The 26,362-nt window shown below is 39.0% G+C and overlaps 1 protein-coding gene across 3 annotated transcripts in view; it reads right to left on the reverse strand.

Annotated features, from left to right (window-relative positions):
• Window positions 1-26,362, reverse strand: part of LOC149936203 (SPARC-related modular calcium-binding protein 1-like) — a 64,291-nt gene that overhangs the window by 2,632 nt on the left and 35,297 nt on the right. For 2 of the 3 annotated variants that reach the window (XM_090154502.1, XM_090154500.1), the window contains 8 exons: window positions 25,901-25,993; window positions 15,258-15,515; window positions 13,783-13,938; window positions 12,951-13,250; window positions 11,597-11,833; window positions 2,430-2,523; window positions 1,603-1,678; window positions 1,270-1,534 (listed from right to left, as the gene is read on the reverse strand). In XM_090154502.1, coding sequence (XP_090010628.1) covers window positions 1,270-1,534; window positions 1,603-1,678; window positions 2,430-2,523; window positions 11,597-11,833; window positions 12,951-13,250; window positions 13,783-13,938; window positions 15,258-15,515; window positions 25,901-25,993 — 1,479 coding nt within the window. Of the gene's footprint in view, window positions 1-1,269; window positions 1,535-1,602; window positions 1,679-2,429; window positions 2,524-11,596; window positions 11,834-12,950; window positions 13,251-13,782; window positions 13,939-15,251; window positions 15,516-25,900; window positions 25,994-26,362 lie in introns of all 3 variants that reach the window. The other variant, XM_090154503.1, reaches the window with a different exon arrangement.

Consider the following 26,362-nt stretch of genomic DNA (forward strand, 5'->3'; position numbering starts at 1 on the left):
TTTTATTTGCGTTTTCCTTTAACCGCTCTCCAATCTCGTAATCTGAATTACAAATCAAACAGAAAAAGTGATCCAAGCTTGGAGGAATAAAGTGGGGGAGTATATCAGATATTTTTTATTTATTAACCTGTGCTCCAAGCCCAGCATATATCTCTTAAAGCCTACTACACCGAGGTCTCATCACAAGGCCCTACGCGAAAGTCCACAAGCCCGGATAGGTGACAAATCCCGCCATGGGTAGTAGTACCCTACCACTGACGGTCGCACCCTCGACGCGAGCCACTCATCCCGACAAAAGGCGCAGCAATGGATCGACCAGTTTCCCCTTCGCGCACAGCTGTGGGATAGAGAGTGGATGCTATAGCACCTCTATAGCCGACACCCTACCTACGTGGGTAGAGAGCATATCCCTTAGAAAGGGCTCCTAAAGGGGAACGACGGCGCACAGCGACCCACGTAACCCGGCATAGCTGGTACCGGATTTCCCGGTGTGTCCCAAAAGGCCGGCAAACAGGGTCACTGCGCCTCATACGGAGACCCTCCGCCCCACAGCGGGCTACCAGTTCCTTCGAATCGGCCAGGATGCCTGGACCATCTCCGTTAGCCTGAGCCGAAGCTCAGTTTCCAGCCCATACCTGACCGAAGTCGGAGGTGGAAATAGGACCATTTGATTAGAGCTAACATCTCCCAGTGCGTCACCGCCCTTATGAGTTACAAGAGCTGGACCCCGACTCCCCGGTAAAGCCACCAGTTATTGCCCATTAAGGGCCCCAAAAAGTGGGGGAGTAGTGATCGGATGACGATTTTGGTTTACCGAAGCCCCGCCCTCGGAATCTGTGATACAACAACCAAGATAAAACTCTGAAAAATTGCAAATAAATCAATAACATATTACGTCATTTCATAAGCTACCGATACGCCTCATTTCGGGCGCTACGTTATAAATAAACAACGAACATCCCAACTAACATATTAATCGACTTCATAACCTACTGCGTGATATCTCTTTTTCGGGGTGAAGTATAATCAGAAATGTGTTTATTAATACTTAGGGAGAATCAATATGTTTCAACCCGTAAGTAATGAGATACCGTGTCGATTTGATTGACGTTTAAGACCGCGTCAACGTCTTCATTCTCCCTAAGCGTAAATACACACATTCTCGGCATAATTATAAATCCGTGAACAGAGCGCCTACCTACAGTCGCATTTCATAACCTACTGTTACGCATTTGGTATACGGAGGCTAAAAATGACAGCGGCGCTTACTTCTCTCGGTCACGTTGTTTCTGGCGATTGTTGGAGATCCCTGAACGGCCGCCGTTTGCGTTTGTCCTCCCGGGACGACTGGTGGTACGACGTTAGAATTGGTGCAACTTAACCATTCGGGCATGGTGATTCTGTGGTCCCCGTTAGAATCGCAATAGCGCAAATAATTGCGCCAACATTTGCGAAGCTTGGTTCGTCTGGGGTTCCCCTTTCGGAAAGGTTTCCAGTCTTTCCTAAACGCTTTCCATTCTTTACGATCTAAAACCTGCGGAAGAAATCCCCCAATTTAAAGATTGAAATTACCATTTTTAATCTGGAAATAATGAGACTCACCTGGTTTTTATTGGAGTCCAACCCGGCTAATTTCCATCGGGCTAATTGGTCTTTGGTAACTTGGTCCGTCATCACGCTGGGAAGAATATATACGATTAAATTTACTATCGTAAAATATTAACGATTAGTTTTAACGAGAGTTGGTTAAAGTGGTCGATTTAAAATATCAACATTGACATCTCTAAAATTAGATAAAAAAGCGAGGCCCTCGTGTAAAAGCGTTTTTAGAGGTCGTTAAATGTTTATAGATGGAGTTGGTATTCTCTCTTTAGACCATCGTAAATCATAGGCCGTTCCGCGTTAGCTATTCAACTCACGGATACCGGGTTTTTAATTGTTTTTTCGACATTTTGACGAGTGGTAAACGAGTTTGCAGTCGGGTGACTTGTCGGAGGGCACCACTGCTTAAGTGGAAAAGGCATAACGCCCGCCTTTCTCTCTCTCTCTCTCTGGAATCATTCGCGTAATCGCGTTTCTTTTTATAATAACATCACCTCGGGGGTCAAAATAGCTCGTAATTTATGTCAAAGTCGAGGGGGCCACCTGATAGTCCGCTCCAAGGCGATAACGGTGCCCGGTCCGCCTCTGTCTGGACTGTACGGTGACTGGCCTATTCGTCTTGCCTTACATTTATTTTTTAACGAGAAGATCCTCTCGAAGAAGGATATTAATTTAAATACCGAGAATTTTAATAGGGAGGGAGGGGGGAATTGGTCCCTGGATATCACTGACTGTGTGTGTGTGTCTAGAATTAGCGGGCTATTTCGCTATTGGTTTTTACCTTTGTGATTTGGTTTTATAGAAGCTATTTCGCTATTGGTTTTTACCTTTGTGATTTGTTTTTATAGAATTCCGCCATTTCTTGAGCTAGAAATTCCAGGTAGTCCTCCGTGAATTTTTGTTTCTTTTTCAAGGAACAACCTAATTAAATATAAATCAAAAAAGTTTGAGACAAAAAGTTAATATCGTGGTCTTCAACAACTTGTTTTTTTTTCTTTTAGGAAAATATGAATTATTGCTATTGATAGACCGATTTACATATTTCGTACAGGGAAACCAACACTTAGAGCGAACCTCCATTAGAATAGGTTTCATTTTATTGTTTATTAAATCAATAATAACCGTTCTGGCCTTAGTGTTTTATTTATTTCAATTCATTTTTATGTTTTTATGTATAATATAGGGTGTTTATTGAAATATTTTAGCGAGAAGCAAAAAAATAGTTACTGATTTATTTAAAAACAACTTTTTATTTCAAGCTATTTTTTCTGTGTAAAAGCTATAAAAATAAAGTTAAACTCACTAAATATTAAACAAAAAATATTTGTCTGGGCTTTTGTGTAATTTTTAATTCGACCTTTCGTACTATTGGCGCCATCTGGTAAAACTTCTATTATTTAATTATCGGCCTCTTATGGCTTTACCCCTGTGAAAGGGTCTTTAACTTTGCCATTTAGGTATCCGCGGAACCATCTTTAAATGGTTTCCCACCTGCTTCAAAAGGGGTTTGAAAATCAAAAGGAAAATAACTGTGTATGTATGCAGTATGTATCGGTCTATTTGGTTACGGATTTGCTATTTGTGTATCGGTCTATTTGGTTACGGATTTGCTATTTGTGTATCGGTCTATTTGGTTACGGATTTGATATTCGTGTATCGGTCTATTTGTTTACGGATTTGCTATTCGTGTATCGGTTTATTTGGTTATGAATTTGATATTCGTGTATCGGTCTATTTGATTACGGATTTGCTATTCGTGTATCGGTCTATTTGATTACGGATTTGCTATTCGTGTATCGGTCTATTTGGTTACGGATTTGCTATTCGTGTATCGGTCTATTTGGTTACGGATTTGCTATTTGTGTATCGGTCTATTTGGTTACGGATTTGATATTCGTGTATCGGTCTATCTGTTTACGGATTTGCTATTCGTGTATAGGTTTATTTGGTTATGAATTTGATATTCGTGTATCGGTCTATTTGATTACGGATTTGCTATTCGTGTATCGGTCTATTTGATTACGGATTTGCTATTCGTGTATCGGTCTATTTGGTTACGGATTTGCTATTCGTGTATCGGTCTATTTGGTTACGGATTTGGCTATTCGTGTATCGGTCTATTTGGTTACGGATTTGGCTATTCGTGTATCGGTCTATTTGGTTACGGATTTGCTATTCGTGTACCGGTCTATTTGGTTATGAATTTGCTATTCGTGTATCGGTTTATTTGGTTACGAATTATAATCAGCAGTTCAAACCTATTGTCCTAGCGGTGGAAATGAAATGGGCGGAGTTTAGAGATTAAAACACTGCAAGAAAGGGGAGGGGCTTATCGATCTAATGGAGGCAACTCATTCCTCACGGAAAATTCCGCAATGATAATAAGCACTTGTTCGGAATGTCAAACCGCAAAATATCTGTATTCGATGTCGGCTGGCCTTGGGATCATCTTCGGCGGGGAATGGACGGAGGGCCGAAGCTATTAGCATTTTTTGGAGAAGCCTAAACGCAATTTTATCGTCATGATGCCAACCGAGGAAAAACTCCGAAGAACAAGAAAGTGGCGTTACGTAGTCAAAGGAGATTTTTATTTTTGTTCCCCACAACGCGCGCCATGATATATTACGGGAGCGCTGTCGGGAGGCGGCCCTAGAGGTCGCCGCGCGCGCTGGTGGGGGAGTCTCTCTCTCTGGAAGGCGGGAGGGCCGACGCGGCGTCGCCACGCTCGGCTCGTCCATTGGCGCCACATGTCGCGAGCCCTTTTCCCAGTCTATGGTACCGGAGCCATTCTTTCGCGCGGCCAAAAACCGCGAACGGACGAAGTTGGTCTGTCGTACGTGAACCTCCCGAAAATGAGGCTTTCGGAATTATAATATTTTACGAAACGAGACTGTGAAATTTTATTTTTATTTTTTAAATCGATAATTTGAAAAAAAGGGGATATATTTTTAAGGCGTTATTGAAATCCTTTGGGGCTTTGTACCCATTTTTTTTAATTCCTATTTTTGAAGTATCATCTTTAATGATACTTGTCTATTAATAATACTAATAGGCTAAGCTAACACCCGAGGCACTACCCTAGGCCCAAGTCATCTAGCGAATTTTAATGCCCTAAATAGTTGCCCGGGTTACAATGCGTAGGTGGGTGGTGGTAAGCCCTTCATGCCACGCGAGCTAACAGCTCCCTACACTCACTATTTTATTATCCAAGCTGCGATCTGTCGTAAAAAATAAGTAATTTAATTTATTTAAGAATTTTCTAAGTCCACCGCGAGAGTTATTATAATAAAGCACATTTGTTGTCAAAACTTTTGAAGTCCTACTAATTTTGGGACGTATATACGAGGGAAATAAAAGTGTAACGGACAGACAATGATCCGAAACAGCGTAAACCTCCGCGATATTTTTTCTCGATGAGACGTGTGACCAATAATTTGTAAATTTATTTTCTTATTAAGCCCCGGGTAGCCCATAGTTGAGCGAAGATGGGCTCTACTAAAAGCGACGAATTTAAATTGTTGGTAATTTAACATGATGGTATACGTGTCCTCTTACGGAACACATCTCGAGGACGACACGACTTAATTATAACGTTACTCATAGTCATTAAAGAGGCTAAGCTAAGTGGTCTTCGCCTTAAAACGTCAAAGTCAAACGCTAAGATAGCTTGACGATAATCCGGCTGACGCTTCTAGACGTTGCCGTTCGCGAATGGGTTTCTGAATTAGGCGAAAGGATGAGACCTCTTACGTCATCGGCGTTCTATCGGATGGACGAAGATCGAGGCTAAAATTTAATTTAAACTGGAATGCTTTCTAAAATTCGAGTACGAAGACCTTTCGCGATCCTTCGATCCGTCTTTTCGAGGGGGAAGGTTAAGACCTCGCCGTTTTAACCCGGGATAACCCGACAGTTCGATTGACATTAACGAAAGGCTAATGGCCGGCTTGCCTCAACTGCTAGGTGGGGTTCGGGTTGCGCAGTCTGACGTTCCAAGGTGATACGTCTTTGGGAAGCGAAAAATATCTCTTAAGAATTGGAATGCCTTCTGATAAACTATTGATGTTGCGAGTAAAAATAAAACGTTCGGCGAAGCCTTCTCTTACAAAGTTAGATCGAATCCTGAGATAACTGGACGGTTTTTGGTTTCAATCCCCCCCCCCCCCCCCCCCCATCGGCCTCCTCGTGAAGGGGTTGGGATTAGATGGAGTTTTTTGTTGTTAATGCTGTTATTAATTGCTTTTGATGGAATGGCGATAAAAGGAGAGGAAAATAGGCCTAAGGGGTTCTCTTTCGCTAAGTTAATCCGCTTCCGTATTTTACCGTTTTTGGGGGGGAGTTTTTACTCGTTGGAGCTGGCGGAATTCATCAAAATTGGACGTCTCAATTTCCGTTACAAACTTGTAATTTCATCATTTTTTTTATAATAAAATATGAACGATTGGTTGGTTTACGGTTATACTATAATTTTTTTTACTCTTTTTCTTTATCTGGAAATAGATTCGCGGTTTCGTTCGCGATCTTGTCTCGAAATATCAATGGCGTAAGCTTCGAGGGGTCGGACACTTGCCATTATTTTGTACGGTATTTCGGGATTTCGTAGAGATTTTGGCGATTTTATCATTACTTTTTGAAGTGATTTTGGGATTTCAATGTTCATTTACCATAGATAGAGTTAAAAGATTTGGCGATTTGAGACAAAGTGTACGGGATTTTGGTAAATGTCCGGCCCCTCGGTAAGCTTAATTGATGAAGTCAAAATAGAAGGTAATTACCACTCCATTTAGGAGTTTTCTTTTAACGTAATTTCTCAATATCGAGGTTAATAAATTACGGCGTGTACAATTCACATGATTTAAAGTTTGGAACTTAAATTTGGGGGCGTTTTCCATTTTAAAATACTTCCGTCACGAATTAAAATATTATTTCAATTTGGAGTAATTCCAATACGATGGAGAAGGGGGGGTTGGAACGTCAATTTAGTTCTCTGGTTATCGTAGCTAATGAGTGTTAGCGCTCGTAAGTACGTTACGCTAATTTTCGTCCGTAGAACAAAACAACAATGGGGCGCCTGAGAGTCTCAAAAGCGTACACCAGCCAACGGGGATAGTTACGACCAATGCCAAAAACTTTCGTCTCCGTCGTCGGAGGCGCTACTTCGGCGAAGGCGCGCGCTACTAGCGATACTAATTATCGGCCGGCTCTCATTTCAAAGTGTATTTCTTTTCGTCGTTCTTTTTGAGTGATAGGGCCAAAATGTCGAGCCACTCGTTGATAATTTTACATTTCTCGAGAGATTTGGTTTATTCCGTGGGCTCGTATGGCGCGCGTGCGACGGGCTGCGAATGGAATGGATGGCTCAGTCTGTTGGTGGTCCGAAGTCGTTAAGCGAATGACAAATTGCGCTTCCCTTTCTTTCGCGTCTTTATTTTCCCCTTAACGCGCGCGTCGTCGAGAGGCCCGTCGTGGACGTCAACACGCGCCTTTAACTTCGTTCACGAAAATTAATTTCGCTCGAATGCTAACGTTGCGATCCTGCCAGAAACCTCTATAATACTTTAAAGTCATTTTCTGGGATAAAATCTTGGAATTTTTCGGGACGTTTTGATATTTTCAGAAATAGCCAACAGTTTGCAAATCAGATACTAATTTGAGCAAGATTTTTGCCAAATTTTAACAGATATTGATAGTATATTTTGGCAAAATTTTATCAGATATTGATAGTATATTTTTGCAAACTATGATATCTGAGGTAAATTGAATGGAAATTATCAATATCTGAGGTAAATAGAATTGAAATTATCAATATCTGAGGTAAATAGAATTGAAATTATCAATATCTGAGGTAAATAGAATTGAAATTATCAATATCTGAGGTAAATAGAATTGAAATTATCAATATCTGAGGTAAATAGAATTGAAATTATCAATATCTGAGGTAAATAGAATTGAAATTATCAATATCTGAGGTAAATAGAATTGAAATTATCAATATCTGAGGTAAATAGAATTGAAATTATCAATATCTGAGGTAAATAGAATTGAAATTATCAATATCTGAGGTAAATAGAATTGAAATTATCAATATCTGAGGTAAATAGAATTGAAATTATCAATATCTGAGGTAAATAGAATTGAAATTATCAATATCTGAGGTAAATAGAATTGAAATTATCAATATCTGAGGTAAATAGAATTGAAATTATCAATATCTGATAAATTTTTCAAAAATCTTGCGCAAATTAGTATCTGATTTGTAAACTGTTGGCTATTTCTGAAAATATCAAAACTTGCTTAAAGTTTGCATGCGAAAATTAGTATCGGCTGAATTTTTCTCCGTGTTCAATGAAAATTCCCCCGGAAAATTCCATATCTTTTAATTGACTTAATTTTCATCGCGTGGCGGTGCTAGAACCTTTACCCGGTTTAACAAATTTGCTCAACAAGATGTCCTGCTTTAGCGCGCTGACGGCTTACTTATAACGCTCGTCTCTTCGAAGCAAATTAACGGTTTATTATTTAGAGACGTTGATCTCGCGAATATCGGATTTAATACGCTTTTTATCGCGCGTCAACGACTAATATAAATAAATTTTAATATAACTTATCTTTAATTTAATATAATAATAACTCAAAATAAAAAAAGTGTATCGATAAACCGATAAGTAGAACGTCAATCAGGGAGAGAGCAACCCGTTCGATAATAAAGATTAAGAGAGTAAGAGAGGCGCATTGGCGAGCCCCAAACCTCAACATTTGCATAATATTTCTTAATTAGTCTCCCCTCTCTCCGAAATACGAGATCGGAATTAAATCCGAAGTGGCAGTCCGGTTTTTCTTATATATTCCCCTCCAAATCGCTTTCTCAAAACAAATCATGAATTATTTAAATCTCTCTACCGTATATTTTCAACCTTACAACTTTCTAAAAAATTTCGCCCCGAGACCTGATTAAAAGTGACGAATATATATCGTCCAATTCTATAATGAAATGGGAATTTTCTCGGTCTGGGAAGCGAGTAGAAACGATTAACGCGTAATTGGGTGGAAAATGTCATTCCCGTCCCACCGAGCCAACAGGCCGGCCAGCCATTATGGGTTCAAACTATAAGGTTTTAATTTTCACAAGAATAAAAAAGTAAAAATGAAAACAATACACGTATGGTTTTTTATTGACGTTTCTGAAAGGGGCTTCTCGGGGCAATTTTCAACGGAAGTATGCCGAGTCGTAATTGTTAACGTTCGCGTTAACAACGTCTTAATTAAATGGCGCCAAACGTTAATTTTCGAGTGGTAGTCTGGCGAGCATTTGATTTTCTAATTTATTATAATAGGGCGATTATAGAATAATGGACGAAGGCGTTCAGACTGTGGCCAATGCGCGGCGTCGTGTCGCCAGCGGTTCTCTCGCGGCAGCTAGTCGCCAAGACGGATCTTCTTCTCGTTTCGGCTCATTCTTTCGCTCTTCTTTGATAGGATCGCTCACACTCCATCAACATTCGACAGCCCGTGTCCGCGGCCTCCGCTCGCCAAGCTCCGGGACGCGACGCTCCTTTCGAAATGAGCGCTCAATTCCCCTTCATATTCGCGTCAATTATGACACGCTATACAGGGTGTTTCAAAAGGTTATGCAAGAATTTTAAGGAGTTGTAGGGGGTGAGTTGAGAAGTATGCATGTTTTTCCCCATTTCCCTACGATGAGTTAAAAGAGCGCCGGAGAGCTTCAAAGTATGGCCTACTAGCCCCAGGAAGTAGACTGCAACAAGCGCAAAACCAAACAGCAGGGACTTTAAAAACTGTTTAGGTTTACTCTTTTACGCTGGTTACCTCGATTGGTTTACAAAGTCCTTTTTTCCCTATCACACGAACCCAAACCTTAATGTTCGCGTTTCCCTGCAGCTTGGTTTTGCGCTGGTTTCAGCCTACTTCCAGGGGATAGTAGGCCACACTTTTAAGCTCTCTTTCAACTCATCATAGGAAAATGGGAAAAAACAGGCATACTTCTCAACTCACCCCCTACAACTCCTTAAATTTTTTGCATAACCTTTTGAAACACCCTGTATATGAACTCCAATACGCCACTCTCATTTCAACATAAGTAACGTATAATTTAGCGTAAGTATGACCATAAGTCTATAATGTTGTTCCATAAGTTTGTCACTTTGGGAAATAGTTTACTGAGAGCAAGTAACGGAGGCGCTGTCAACGGCTACGTGTGACGCGTTAGTAAGCGGACGCAAAACGGTGACGAAGTCCGTAATGCAGTCTGTCTTGTGAATAGCTCTCAGTAAAACTTTTGCGTGAGAAGAATAGGAAGTGTCACACTTATGTAATAATATTATACACTTATGGTATGACGCCTTATCTTCTAGCCTTGCCCGCGCATTTTGTTAACCCCCGGCACGAGAGGGGGGGGGGGGACGTCACCGTTGTGAGCTTCAATCGCGTTGGGAGTTTTAGGAAACCAATGAGATACAAACCGGGCTAGATATAATTTTTTTACTACAATTTTCGTCACTTACTTAAAAGAAAGAATAAGGATTAGGGTCATCTATAAGATTTGAAGTCTATCTGATTTCTTTTATTGGTCAATCAATTTACAATACTCGTCAGATTATTCGTATTCACGTTGGTATGAAAAATCTAATGCATTAATAAATTACCTTTATCGGAACGTGTAAATATTTTACTTATGATGTTACCAGAAGAAAGTGAACCAAAGTTATTAGACTGCTTTACTCCCCATGTGGGAGGCGTTTTCCTTATGAAGTTACATTTTTACCTCGAATTTTAAATTTTTGTTTTTATGAAACCATTTTTTATACATAGAAATAGCAATACCCACAATTTCCAAGTGCAATTTATCACGTCAAAAGACGGGGATGGAAATTAGCTTTTATTTGCATCGATTTTCTCATCATTTTCATATGGAAAACGCCCTCCGATTCTGAGCGCTATTTCAATAACTTCGGTTAATTTACTTACTTCTGGTGTTACGTAAATGGAGTTTTCTCTCAACGTCATTACACACATTTTTCTGGCAACACCGCCTTTAATAGTAAAAGATTTTACCAGTGTAAAATTTTCCGTATTTTTCCGAAAAAAAATAAAAAAGTTTTCATTCTATGATTAGTCTAATATATTGTTTGCAAATTTAAATAAAGCGGCATTTTCGCCTCATTTTTTCGAATCTGAAAGTAGAACTAGTTTAAACTGATTAACAATGTAACACTATTAATGTTTTGTTGTATGTTTACTGATATTAGACATTTTATATCGATAAAAAGTTAAAAACATTAAAAACCCTTAAAAAGTAATTTATGTTTCAATTTTTATTTTTCCGCATTTTATTTTTCCGAAAAATTAACAACAATAGATTTTACCATAAAGTGTATAATGCACCTCTTCGTCAAATGTAAACGCGCAGTTACTATCAGAAATGAGTAATGTTCAGTTTCCATTTATCCCGTTTCAACCAAACTTAAATAATAAAACTGGCGTAGATGACGCCAAAGTAAGGTATTAATGAATATTGTAGGAAAGCCACAGAGACTAACCATACGTCACGTGATCGTGTTATAAGCCTTTATTGTTACGACACATTTTATTTGCATTCCAGCGATGCCCACGAAAATGATTAAGAAATCATTGACATTTCGATATCTTTTCAATTGGTTTTTAATGGAATTCGCGCGGGTTGATGGGCGTAGGTGCCGCCGACTCATCTCTCAAATATCTTCTTCCAGCACCAACGAGGGAGGATATATATTATATAAATTTCTACCTATAACCTTTAAGAATTCCTTAACACTTGGCTATTATTGGCTGGGGGGAAGCACTCGGCGACAGGCTGCCCACATTAGATTTTAATTATTCCATTTTTAGTATAAAAAAGTGTACGGACAAAAGTGAAGATAGGGTTTGATGGTATGTAGGACTCTTAGGAGCGAGTTAAAAAAATGGATTGAACGTTTTTGGAAAGAGTGTGACTGACCTTTGAAATTTTTGGCGCTTCTTTTGGCCGCCTCGCAGTCCGGTTTGTAACCTTTGGTGGCGGTCCCGCGGATGGTCTTGCCGCTCTTCTCGTGGACGCACCAACAGTAGCCCGTGTGACATTGGGCCGATTGGAAGCCGCCATCCGGGGTGCAGTTAGGGATGAAATGGCCGCCGCCCGGGTCTTGCTGGTGCTGCTCCGTGGCCGAACGACGAGCCGAAAAACAGTCCGAGAAATCTGCGAACGGTTATAAGTTGTTGGTCAATTTGATGACCTTGGTCATTGGGTCCCTAGAACAGCGGTTCCTAAATGGTGTCCCGCGGAACCCGGGGGTTCCGAGAATTCGCAGCGCGGCCATCTTTGTTTGTGTCAAGAGTCTTTTAAGATAAGTAAAACAAATTAGTTGGGGTTCCGCCAGAATTACGTGGATAGTTTAGGGTTCCATTGCAAAACGAAATTGGGAACCACTGCCCTAAAATACCTAAAAGTTCCAACTTTTCTTCTAAAAGCGATCTGCCTCTAAAATCGGTATTTCGTATTAAATCCACGGAAAATAAAAATAAAATATTTCTAAACTTAATTTCAAATTCCTAGAGATACTCAATAGTTATATATATGTGGTAATTAAAAACTAGGTCAGTTTCGAAATACTTTCTAAAACTCATTACACTATTATCGGGATATAAAACTGAGTTCTACCTTTGCTAATGCTAAATCTGTAATCAGTAAAGCAATCACTTTAGTACAGTCAAAGCTACCGTTACTTTTACAGCCATGATCATCCCCTCAAAATAAAGGCATCATTTTGGTTTTACATTGGTTCTTATTTAGTTTCTATTTCCCAAAATTTCACTTCCAAATTTACCCTATTCATATCGTAAAACGTCTCTTTTCTTTCCGTGAAATCAAGCCTGACTGACTGACAATCGAACTTTGCTGTCAGAAAGTGGACAACAGCTTTGGCAGTATAAAGAGAAACCGGTTGTAAGTCCAGTCACGCTGGCACCTAGGAGCAGCAAACACAGCACCCCACACAAGGAGAACGCAACCCGTCAAAAGTCGTGGATTTTCTTGCGTACGTTTTTCATTGGCTAGACGCTTTAGCGCCTGCTGCTGTCGGAAGGGGAAAATTCGGAAATTGTCTTCCCCCCCACCCGTAAAACGTTCAGCGTAAAGGCTCGTGACGCTCTTCTAATGAAATTCGTACACAACCCTTCGTTAGCGTGTTTAAAGGCTAGCTGCGTTCTCCTTGTGTTTGTTGCTCCTAGCTGGCACAAACTACATATTTGACTTTGATGAGTATTTTATGTATTTCAGATTTCTGGTTGGGCCCCGGGTGAGGAGTATAGCTTACCTTCTTCTTTGCTGTCTATGCCGGCGTCCGACACTCTTTCGTCGAACATGGATGGTCTGGCCCAACTCGGGTCGACGCCACCGTCGCTGATCGGTAACGGAGTCTTCCTGAGCAGGGAATCGGTGGACACCCCGAACGAAGAATCCTTTCTTCGCGACGGGCGGAAAGGTTGCTCCGCCGATGCCGTACCGACGTGTTCGGCCGACGGAACGGCGAGTGTCTCGTGGCTCGAGGAGGTGCTGTCCTCCGTCTCGATTGAGTGGACGACATCGTCCGCGTCGTCGTCATCATCGCTCTCGTCTGAAATTTCCGGGCCAACGCCGCCGAGATAAAAGCCACCGCCAAAAATAAAGAAACGGATTCGAACGGCGTTAGATTTGCGAGAGTCGCAACGACGCGTCATTTAACTCGATTGGTACGTCAAGCCCATCACCAAAAGTCAACCACCACCATCACCGCCACCGAAGGAAGCCCTCGGATCTACTTTCCGGAAGTCGGAACGCTCCGAAGCTGGAAGCTTTAAGCTTGATAATCGAAGCCATTCAATCCCTTAACCCATTAACACCAGCCGAATACAAACGGCCACCAACCAGCTTTGGAACCTACGCGTCTATTCGCTAAGCGCAATTACGTCGGAACCCTTCACCTTAAAGACAGGCACCAACAAATCGCGAGGACAACACTGACCTTCTTCCTCGGGGGTGTCAAAGTGTCAATACGAGTGCGTGCTCATGCTTTGCGCCATTCGACGGTGAACATATCCGTACAACGAGGACACTCCGGGAATAGCGAAGGGAGGAGTGCAAAGAGGAGGGGATTTTGTCGGGTATACCTTTGTCGTCTCCCTGCTCGTCGTCGGTTAATTGGTGCGAGTCTTCGGCGGACGGCGGCCGATGTGGCTTCGGTCTGCGTCGCTGGTCGTGGTGCAGCGGGCCGCCTTCTTCCAATTGTTCGTCTGAGTTCAACGACATGAACAAGCGAAACGAGACTACACGTCAACGAGGGGTTAGACGCCGCTCTTCGGGACCACTCGCGAAGTCAGTCCCGAATAGAAACGTATAAGGTCCTGACATCGCGTTCGACAGTCAATCGGACAGAGAGTGAAGCGGAAGAGAAAGAAGTACGATAGGAAAGACGAGACAGACTAACGGAAGCGGATTTCGCGTCCCTCTCAACTAAGGACGTGGCCGGAAGTTCAGTTTTATCATAAGTGTGTTGTATTATTACATAAGCGTGACACTTCCTATTCTTCACGTGAAAAGGTTTTACTGAGAGCTATTCGCGAGACAGACTGCATTACGGGATTCGTCGCCATTTTGCGTCCCCTCGCGAACGCGTTACACGTAGCCTTTGACAGCGCCTCGCTAGGGGGAGATTTTCTTCTGGTGATGACGTCACTCCGTTATTAGCTCTCAGTAAAATATTCCCCAAAGTGACAAACTTATGGAACAATATTATAGACTTATGGTTTTATATATAGAATGGTATCGCGAACAATGAAGTTCTTAAGCTAACCATCGTAGTTGTTTATACCAAACACTTTATGGTTAGACCTACTTCGTGTCCCTAAGTCAACTTGAATATGGCGACAAAAAGCTCAAAATTGCGGGTTTCATCCGAACAATCTTATCGTGCAGGTATAGCTATAGTTTTAGATGGACGCGTTTGGGTGTGGAAGAAATGTACCGTAGAGGGCGTACTTTTGAAAATCTAGGGTATTGGTGTCCTAATACTATTCCCAACGGGGATAAATTTTGGTATAAAAGCGCTGTACCGCTAATTCCTTGCGCCTTTATTTCTCCAGGTACTAAACATTGAAGTTTTAAGGTCCTCTACGGTATATTTTGTTCCCTGTTTGAGCTAGAGTTGTTCAAGAATTGCGAGGACACGGAGCGGACGTCATCGAACGACTATAGCGAGTTGGTGCTAATATGCGGAAGCCAACACGGTAAATGCCGCCGATTTAATTGAGTGTTTTGCAGGAATTAACATTAAATCGTGACACCTCTGTCGAGGGGAAAATGGAAAATCGGTGGAAAGAATGATTGGTTTCCTTCTCTCAGAGTCAAAGAGAGTCGAGAAAGAAACAAAACTCCTTATAGCACGAAATATTTCTCAGTTGATCGGCTTAAGAACTATTTCTAATTGCGCGCTATTCAACCAACTTTTTAATCCGTCGCGGGCCATCGTGATTGGACGTGGAAGTCCAATTTCAATGGCACTCGAGATACAAAAGTTGGCCGTATGAAAACCATCACCGTTTATTTAATTCCCCATTTTAGAACAGGAAAAACTTCGTACACTTACTATTGATGTCCACCCCGAGGCAGGTTGACCACTCGCCGCGCGTGATTCTCTTGTCTTGGTCCAAGTCGCAGTATTTGGTGAAGCTCTTGGCGCAGGCGCGCGGCCGAACGATCTTCTTGACCATTCGACGCAAATCGCGCACTTCTTTCTTATTCAGAATATTGTCCGAGTTGAGGTCCAGTTGCGAGAATTTCCATTGCACCACCCGCTTCTGCTCCGTGTCCAGCAAAGGGTCGCTCTCCAAACCGGGCGATGGCACTGAAAATATTTTACAATCACGGAGAGTTGTTAAGGCATTTCGAAATACACACGTTAATAAGTCGATATCACCATGTCCAGGGTTGAACATAAGGCCTAGTCACGGCATTTGACTACTAAAATAAATGCTCTGACTACTAAAAGTAATCGAAATCTGGGGGCTCACTAGTCAATTTGACAAGTGAAAAATTGACCTAAATATTCATAAATAATGGCGAATATGGCGCATCATAAATTCATCATTCATCAATCCCAATTTATTTTAAAAAAAAATTGTGATCGGCCAAAGTCATGAATGTAACTTGAGTGATAATAAATTCCTATTTTAATTCTGACGGGCAAAGCTAAATGTTGGCTGTCCTTCTGGTTTTTATACCCCGTTTTTTACCCCTACTAGTCAGTGACTACTAAAATAAATTAAGATAGGAGGCTCACTAGTCAGGGTGACTACTAAAATAATATCCTTATGTCCAACCCTCACCAAGATTCGTTGCTGAACTATCAATTAGCAAAGCTTTAGGTACTTTAGAATATGTCTTCTGCTAAATAGTGATTCATCAACGAATCTAGAGATGGCGCTGGTTTAATTACAATATTTTGTCCACTTTCACAGAAATTTACAGTAGGTTGAATCTCTAATGTATTTTCACAGGTCTAGGTTAGAATTGGCTTATTCTCGGTAAAATGTGTTTACTTAAAACAACATTAGAATCGAATTGAATCCATACGCGGCTCTTAATTGGACTATTTCACTCAATGACTCCGTGCTATTGCTTATTTGATTGGCTAGCTCTTTATGGCAATGACGTAATCCCACAATTGGTGACGCGAGATGGGGCTGATTGGTCTCCAAAAAGAAGCGCTCTTTTCGTAGCTTCAAAGAAGCGGGGTGTTTCTTAGTAAACGAGTAAGAAACTAAACTAAACTAAATTAGAAAATATTCCAGAGAAACTCATTCATCAATGTCTGAAAACTCAAATTTAGCAATCGGACAAGTCAAAGGAATTAGATTATTCTAAATTTAACAAATTATCTCCTTGATTGACCTACGATGGCCTTTTTAAATTAGAGACTGCGTTAATAAAATTCTCGGGAAGAGGGCGCCAGCGGAGAGTCGGGCCACGCGCGTAACTCAATCCTACCGACTTTCTTTATAGCTAAATAAATAAAGTCGGCATCGAGATAAGCGTTCCGTGAATAATCGGGGCTCGGTCCCTTTTTGTAATAAACGCTTATTAAGAAGTCGTTTCCCAGAAGAAAAAAAGCCTAATCTTTCAGTGGCTGTTCATCTTATCGGGCCGCTGTTTTACGATCTTATAAATAATAAACCGTCATGACGAACGCCGATAGAGAAACGTTCGAACTTTTTCCAAGCGGGGAGATCCCTCCGACGTGTTCAATAATAAGTTTCGATTCTGGAAAAAAAAGGGTTTAACCTCTGTCGGCGATGGCACGATTGGATGGGATCGGCCGGACGGGGCCAGCGTCTCTTTTCCCGCCTGACACTGATGGACGCCTCGCGGAAAATGAGCCGAACAACCGGTTCGCTCAGCGTTGCCAGATCGAAAATCTGAAATTATCGTATCTAGGCCAAAAAATTATCGATTTTCCTGGAAAATTATCGTACATTTCTTTTTGGCGATAAATTTTAATTCATACATAAATGCGTTGAATTTAGATGATTTTTTAAAGCACTACAGGAGTTTTATTTCAGGGAAATAAACAAAATGTCTATTATCATTATTAACTGAACTTAATATGTTTAAAAATGTTTTAAAAAATGCGGTAATAGTTAGGAGTAATAAACTCACACTCTGGACTACGCGTACAGAAAATGTATATCATTCATTTTTAAGTAGAAAAGTTATATAAATTAATAATAAAATATAAATCGTTCGTAGGTTTTTAAAAAAATCTAAATATTATCGTACATTATAGTACGTTGAGGTAGAATTATCGAAATAATGGTACGATATCGTACGCCATGAAAACTATAGTACGCCCTAAAAATTTTGATTAAATTATCGCACTGTGCGATAATTATCGTACGTCTGGCAACGCTGGGTTCGCTCGAGACAACGAGAAGGATCCTATATGTTAGAAGGATATGAGGCGAGGGACGAAAAATGGCAGCGCCGTCGGTGGGTCATGCGCGATAGAGAATCCGTCTTTAGATTCCGTCAAGGACAAAACATGGAGAAAGCACCGCCAAAATTTGTCCTTGAGGGAATAGAAACAAGACGTCCCACGTTTAGAAGCTCTATTAATATCGACGGCGCTGCCAGCGTTTTGAGGGCTACCTATCCTTCTAACATATAGGATCCTTGATTTATACGACAGAATGTATTCGGGTATCTAAGAATGTGGGACAATGACGTTAGCGGACCAGGCTTGGAAATAAGCGATGGTCACTGGGTCAAAGACCAGTTTATTAATTGCTCGGACCAGTTTTTTTATTCAAAAGCTAGGGGTTCACTGGTCCAGTGTCCAGTTTATTAATTTAAAATTATCTACCGTATTATTAACCAACTGGTCTACGTGACCACTTAAATAATTCAAGAGTTGGGAGTCACTGGCCAAATAGACCATTTTAGAAATAAACCTTATTTCCAAGCCTGTAGCGGACACCCTCGCGTACCTCGCAGCGAAAGTTCGTCCTCTAACTTCTTCATCGCAAAATGGAATCAAAGATGGTGTGTATATATAGTTTACTCTCTTGAGGAGGAGTAGAAAGAGTAGCCCTAATACTCTGGAACAAGCTAATAGATCATGGGACAGAGTAAATCTAATCCTCGGAACAGGCTAATAAATCGTGTTCGAGTAAGAAGACTATACAATTTTCGCCTAGGATACAAAAGCTTCGTTTCATTTGTTGTATTTGTTTTCTTTCGGGAATTGGCTATTGTTACGTTTTGTCTGGAGCAGGATAGATTGGCACGGTATTATTAGGTGTTTTCTTTTCGCTTGTTCCGGGATTTCGGAGTAGGGTAAGAAGAGTAAGGCTATGATGACGTCCTTTTACTCCGATTCTGTGGTGGCGAATAGTTTGAGTCGGAGTAGAAACGTTTTTCCGAAATGGCTGCCTGTGGCCTTTTCAGCGGTTAAATTCTGGCTAGCAGACGATAAAATCCCATTTACTCCTTAACACCTCCTTTTCAGAAGGAGTAAAAAGAGTAGCCCTAATACCGCGGAACGAGCGAATAGTTTATGGGCTGGGGTAATTCTCATCCCCGGAACAGGCGAATAAAACGTTTTAGGGTAAAAAGAGTACACTTTTAGTCCGAGAACTGGCGAAAAGGAACCACCTATTGTATCAACCATTGTTTGTTTGTATATGGAAAATTATCGGAAAAGCATCCGCCTTGTGTGAAAGAAAAATCTAAAGCAGACGCACTTTCGCAAGAATTTGCACCGTCCCATATTCAGAGTAAAGGATAATTCGCTTGACTCTGGTCTCTGGAGACCCTATTCTGTAAACTATAGAAATTCGTAAACTCGGCAAATGGCATTCTGTAAAAATTCCGAGTGGGCATAAATCAATATAAAATAACAAATCGAACACGACGTGGATGATGGTCGAGGGTTTCGAAATCAAATTCCCGTCCGATTTTTTTTTACAGAAAAGGGCCTCAGATATATCTCCCGGTCAAAATATTGAGCACTTTTTCTAATGGGTTTTTCGTCTGCTACAAGATTGATGAAACGTAAAAGAAACGTGCGGCAAGCTTGGAAATAAGGTTTTTTCTTAACTGGGCCTAGTTATCAGTGTTAACTCGACTTGTCATTGGGACCAGTGATCAGTGTTAACTCCACTTGTCGTTGGGACCAGTGATCAGTGTTAACTCGACTTGTCGTTGGGACCAGTGATCAGTGTTAACTCGACTTGTCGTTGGGACCAGTGATCAGTGTTAACTCGACTTGTCGTTGGGACCAGTGATCAGTGTTGACTAGACTTATCATTGGGACCAGTGATCAGTGTTAACTCGACTTGTCATTGGGACCAGTGATCAGTGTTAACTCGACTTGTCATTGGGACCAGTGATCAGTGTTAACTCGACTTGTCATTGGGACCAATGATCAGTGTTGACTAGATTTGCCATTGGGACCAGTGATCAGTTGACTCGAATTTCTATTGGGATCAGTGAATCTCAAGGAAACTTTTTAAATTAACTAAATTAATAAATTAGATTTTGACCAGCAAAAATTTCGAATTAATAATGTGGTTTACTAACACAAAGTTTTTGAATAAATCTCGTTAATAAACTGGTCCAATAAATTTAATTCGGAAAAATAAATTGCAAAATCCGTCAATGGAATAAATTGAATCGTCGATATCACTACTACCACAATTGTAGTACCTTCCCCAACTCAGAACTATAGATTAATGTAAAATAAATCGCGTATTGAAATATTTAGCGTGTTTATAAAATGAACCCCAAGTCCTACGTTGTTTTAAGGTTGATTTGCAAACCTCGAGGAGCAAGTAGTATCATTAACTGTTAGCAATCGGACCGCGGCGCTTACGTTATCGGACACACTCCGAAAAAGGCCGGAATAAACTTCGTCCCAGCCAGCGCCATCCACTCTCTTCTCCCCCTCCTTCTCTTTTGATGAGCATTTGGCGCCGGCCATTTCACCTGTTGCCGTCTGAATGTCTGTAGATCAGGCGTATTCCTGGTGGCATCCCGAAGCGCTCAGTGGGGGTCCCAAAACGAACCGTTTTAAACAGGCCGCGACGGACGCGTTCTTAATAGAAAGAGAGATGTTTTTGATTGCGCCGCTTTATTTTTATTAGCCTCTTTTTATAAAGAAAGAATGAAATGCGCGAGCCGTAAATTCTTCCTTCTTTGGCACTTCCCGGGAACGTAAATATTCTGACACCGATGCTCCCGTCAACCGACCACCGCCTATACAGGGTGTTTCAAAAGGTTACGCAACACTTAAGAAGTTGTAATGGTGAGTTGAGAAGTATGCCAGTTTTTGTCCCATTTTCCTACGATGAGTTAAAAGAGCGCCAGAGAGCTTCAAAGTGTGGCCTACTAGCCCCTGGAAGTAGGCTGCAACCAGCGCAAAACCAAGCAGCAGGGAAACGCGAACATTAAGGTTTGGGTTCGTGTGATAGGTAAAAAAGGACTTTGTAAACAAATCGAGGTAACCAGCGTAAAAAAAGTAAACTTAAACAGTATTTAAAGTCGTGATGGACCACGATTTCTCGCAAATTCATCGTACCCCTGAAATCCCATCCCTGCTGCTTGGTTTTGCGCTTGTTGCAGCCTACTTCCAGGGGCTAGTAGGCCACACTTTGAAGCTCTCTAGCGCTTTTCTCACTCATCGTAGGAAAATGGGGGGAAACAGGCATACTTCTCAACTCACCCCCTACAACTCCTTAAACTTTTTGCATCAACTTTTGAAACACCCTGTATATATCTACTTATTTTCCGGTGTTAGTTACTTCAGTAGTACGTATAATATCTTACGAAACAAGTACCATCTCCCTCTTCCGATAATGTTTATGCTCTGGAAACGTGTACCGACGCGGGATCCCGCTGATTTATCAAAATGAGTTTCGGTTAGAAAAAATAGGCCGGGGCTGAAATACTATTAAAACTATTACACACGTCAGGGAATTCAGTTTAATCTTGACACTTTTTTAAGGTAATTTTACTCTAAATCTATGGCAAATTCTGCTATTATTATTTGGATCCCTGAAAGGTTTTTTAACGTCGAAATACCTTTTGTACTGAAATATAAGTTGATTAAATCTATTAACTTCTGATAAATGTAAAAGTTTAAAACTGTCTAATTTTGGCCTTAAAAAGGCTGGGGATTTTGAATACGCCATGGTAACGCGTATAGGTCGGCCTATGACGGCCAGGTGATTATTTCGCGGGATCGTATGGCGGGTGATCTTTAACGTGAAATTTATGTCATGGCGGCCGTTTCAAGGCGGGGCTTTAGTTATGACGCGGCGAGCAAGCACCCAATATCCATACGTATTGTAAATTTTTACTTTTTACATAAGTACGGCGCGATGCGGTGTAATTAGCCATTTCTGTTTACATAGAGCATAGACCCTCCTTGGAGGAGATAAGTATTCTGGAGTGGAAAAGTCGGGCGCCACCTGCGGCTTTGTAAAATTCCCATCATGCTCTTTTTGGTCGGACGTCATCAAGCCAGAATGATGGCAGATAAAGCTGACGTCCGACCAAAAACCGGGGTAGTCTGGGTAATTCTAACAGCAATAGGCGGGAAAGGACGTTCTTATTACCGCTATGGGATTTTCCACTCCAGAATACTTCCCTTCTCCAAGGACCATCTACCCCAAAATGGACTCGCATCAACCTCGAATAGAAGGTGTATCAAAATGACTCGGCTTTTTTTACAGCAAACAGAAAATAGCGTGTAAAAACTCTTAATTTTACGAAATATAAAAATAAAAACCGTGCGCGAGCCAGCTTCTACAATACATTTTTTACTGTCGCGCGTGCTCGTCTTTGTACAAGTTTAATTTTGATACTCCTCACTCTTAAGAGCTATGTTATAAACTTATGGTTACCTGTTGGTTTGAACAAAGTATAAATATTTGTTTTAAATTGTAGGGGGCACTAATTTAATTTCAAATGCACATTTCAAACTCGTAGGTGGTAGGAATAGAAGCTCACGTAGAATTTCACTCTAAAAGTCCACAGCGCTCCTAGCGGGGGGAAAACGTGAGTTTCATGGATCCACCATGACTGGAGCGTTCTAGACTGCTTTGAGTTATGCCGCATCGAACTTGAACGTTTCGTTTACAACTAATAAATTCTGTAGCGAAGGTAGACTAGGTATTTATAGAAAAGTAACCCTCTTTTCTGGAATTCCGTCTCCAAAAATAAACTATGTCGTTTGGAAAATGAAATGAATACTTCGCGACCTTACTTCCAAAACCAATTAAGTATCTTTTTGGTTTTGGTGCTTTTTAACGATGGATTCTAGATAGCCTTCTTTTACGCGTACCTATTTCACGTAGTTCTTTAAACCTTTAATCTACGCTGTTCATTAACTTGTGGTAATGATATTTCTAATACACTTATACTAGTTTATTTTTTTTTTTAAATTTTAAAGGTCTTTCTAAAAAGTAACTTGGTCTTCTTGTTTTAATGATTCTTTTAGGTCACTGCCTCTTACTTTTACCAGTCTAAGTGCGCTACAGTCGCCAGAGGAATTTCGGATTTTCTAGCGCGTGTGCAAATCACGCGTGCTACGATTATACTAATAAAGCTCTTTCTAGTGACGTAAAATAAACATTTTATATTAATATTTTTCTTGTTCAATTTATTTTATTTAATAGTACCATAAGTAACATAATAACAATAAGTATGTAAATTAGGAAAAATTATAATTGAACTGATTTTCAGAGCTATTGCGTAGCCTAGGTTTAGTTATCGGCACAGAGCCCCCTAATGTACAAATATGCCTATGGCGAAATATATTACTACCAAGGTCGTTAATTCAGTTCGAGTTCAAGTCCAAGTCGGAGCTTGTAGAGAACGTCAGTATCGAAAAACGTTCGGTCATGAAATTAGCATTAAAACCAACTAACTTATTGTTAGTATATTACTTATAATAATTCCATTACACGAAGTTATCAAAGTTTTTCCAATATAAATTTATGTTTAGCGGTATGATATTTCTAATATAAAATATTTGTTTTTATTTTTTTATTCGGGATTGTAACGTGTGGGACAATTCGGTCCGCTCGTCCACCTGATTAATCAGGGCGGGATGTGTAACGGCCACGCCAACATGGAGATATGTGGGGACAGGGGTGGGGACACCCGTGGCGGAAGTATTCCGACCACCCGTTGGGGGACTGGTGGTCATCCTCACACGGCCATCCACAAACTCTGCCTCTCAGACGCTTGGGATTACAGGAGTACGCCACTACTCCCGGCAATATAAAATATTTAAATGATTTTTCTGAAATTTAATTTTTGGCATACTTGGTTTTGGAAGTAAGTGAACCTATTCGACTTTGCACCCACTTCTAAGCCATTACCTTAAAACGCGGAACAATTACGAGCCCCCGCGGGGGATCCTTCTTTGTCGAGTAGCGAAACAACTTCGACTGGCAATTATTCAATTAATCAAAACGTCGCTTCCTCCTTTTCAAAAACCTTCAAATGACGTCGGTATACAAATTCCCGAACAAATGCAAATGCCGAGGCACAGAGAGAGTGAAAAGTCGTGATAATTATTTTCTCATTGATAACTGGGAGTAATTGCGCTGCTGGTTGAGGCTGTTTGGGGCGGCTCACGACGGGACACGCTGCCGCCGAACGACGCAACCGCCTTCTTCCTCGTTTCTACAACTAAAGACTCGCTTTGGCCCACTTTGACCCTCTTTTTTTACTCCAGAGAAACAAAATGTTCCTTTTTGTCATTTGTGAGTACACGCTAATAAACGGCGAGCGTATCACGAATAGTTTGATTTTAAATAAATTATATATTTTCATACAGATTGTATCTAATATTATATTGTTATATTTATTATATGACAATATCTAAAATTATATTGTTATATTTATTATATGACAATATCTAAAATTATATTGTTATATTTATTATATGACAATATCTAAAATTATATTGTTATATTTATTATATGACAATATCTAAAATTATATTGTTATATTTATTATATGACAATATCTAAAATTATATTGTTATATTTATTATATGACAATATCTAAAATTATATTGTTATATTTATTATATGACAATATCTAAAATTATATTCTTATATTAATTAATATGATATTATCTAATTTAATTTTTTATCTAATTATATGATAATATCTAATTTAATTTTTATCTTATTTGTTATATGATAATATCTAATTTAATTTTTATCTTATTTGTTATATGATAATATCTAATTTAATTTTTATCTTATTTGTTATATGATAATATCTAATTTAAATATTATTTATTATATATCTAGTTTATTTTTTCTTATTTACTATATGATAATATCTAGTTTATTTTTTATTATTTACTATATGATAATATCTAGTTTATTTTTTCTTATTTACTATATGATAATATCTAATTTAATTTTTTATCTTATTTGTTATATGATAATATCTAATTAAATTTTTTATTAAAATATAATAATAGACACGGAATAAATGCGTAAGTAAAAGGTTTATTTATTAAAAACCGACTATAGTTTCGGCATAACATTATGACATTGTAAAGGTTAAGACCTTGACAATGGAATAATGTTAATATTTAATTTATTTCTAATTTATTATATGTTAATATTTAATTTATTTCTAATTTATTATATGTTAATATTTAATTTATTTCTAATTTATTATATGCTAATATTTAATTTATTTCTAATTTATTATATGTTAATATTTAATTTATTTCTAATTTATTATATGTTAATATTTAATTTATTTCTAATTTATTATATGCTAATATTTAATTTATTTCTAATTTATTATATGTTAATATCTAATTTATTTTTTAATTTACTACATATTAATATCTAATGTATTTTAAATTTATTACATATTAATATCTAATTTATTTTTAATTTATTATATATTAATATCTAATTTATTATTTTATAGTATTCAATGTATTATACAATATTTATTATTTTATAGTATTCAATGTATTATACAATATTTATTATTTTATAGTATTCAATGTATTATACAATATTTATTATTTTATAGTATTCAATGTATTATACAATATTTATTATTTTATAGTATTCAATGTATTATACAATATTTATTATTTTATAGTATTCAATGTATTATACAATATTTATTATTTTATAGTATTCAATGTATTATACAATATTTATTATTTTATAGTATTCAATGTATTATACAATATTTATTATTTTATAGTATTCAATGTATTATACAATATTTATTATTTTATAGTATTCAATGTATTATACAATATTTAATATTTTGATATTATAATAATATAAAATAATCGATTATCATATGAAAATTTCATTAATTTCAGTTCAAAGTACCATCGAATAACAAGTAGTATTTAAATAATTTTAAAGTTAATTTTAATATTTGTTTACGTTACCGATACTAGCAAAATATAAATTAATAATTAGACAAGATATATGCCATCATTCCCTTCCGGTGTCATCAAATATTTAAAAATCAATAAAATGTTCTTCTATTTTAATTGAAACCAATTGACTAGTTTGTAGAATCATAAAAACATATGATAACCCCGATATATTGTTAGACATTATGTTTTCGTACTGAACCTCTTTTATTTTATACCGAAAATGAATTGCGAAACAAAGAATAATATTTTTTTGACCTAACCAAAAAGAATGAAATATATTTAGTTACCTGCCGTTGTGCTGGGGATGTTCCTGGTGTACTCGGAACGGAAAATGTCGATCAAATTATGATTGAACGTGGACCTGTCCGAGTTGCCGCAAGCTGTCAACGAAAGAAAATGTAAATTATTGCGTCGCTCAACTGGCGTCTAGGCGCGTCCTTGTTCTAGCGAGTTCCTTGTTTCCCTGACTTTTTTAGCTTCCAATTGCGACTACAATGACTCGTCAACGTAACCTTATGAATGATTAGAATCGTCTGCAAAGGCCACGTTTTTTTTATATAGCATCAGAAGTGTATAACATACGTCTTACGAGAGAAGTGTCTATCTCCCTATTCTCTTAATGTGGAATATAAATAGTGAGGGGCTAAATGTATCATATACTAACTTTCTAGAACCATAGATTGTGTTCCGAAAGCTTCCTAAAACCATAGATTGTGTTCCGAAAGCTTTATAAAACCATAGATTGTGTT

This window comes from Leiobunum rupestre, chromosome 7, assembly GCF_980474605.1.
Source record: "Leiobunum rupestre chromosome 7, qqLeiRupe1.1.hap1, whole genome shotgun sequence".
Classification (NCBI taxonomy): Eukaryota; Metazoa; Arthropoda; class Arachnida; order Opiliones; family Sclerosomatidae; genus Leiobunum; species Leiobunum rupestre.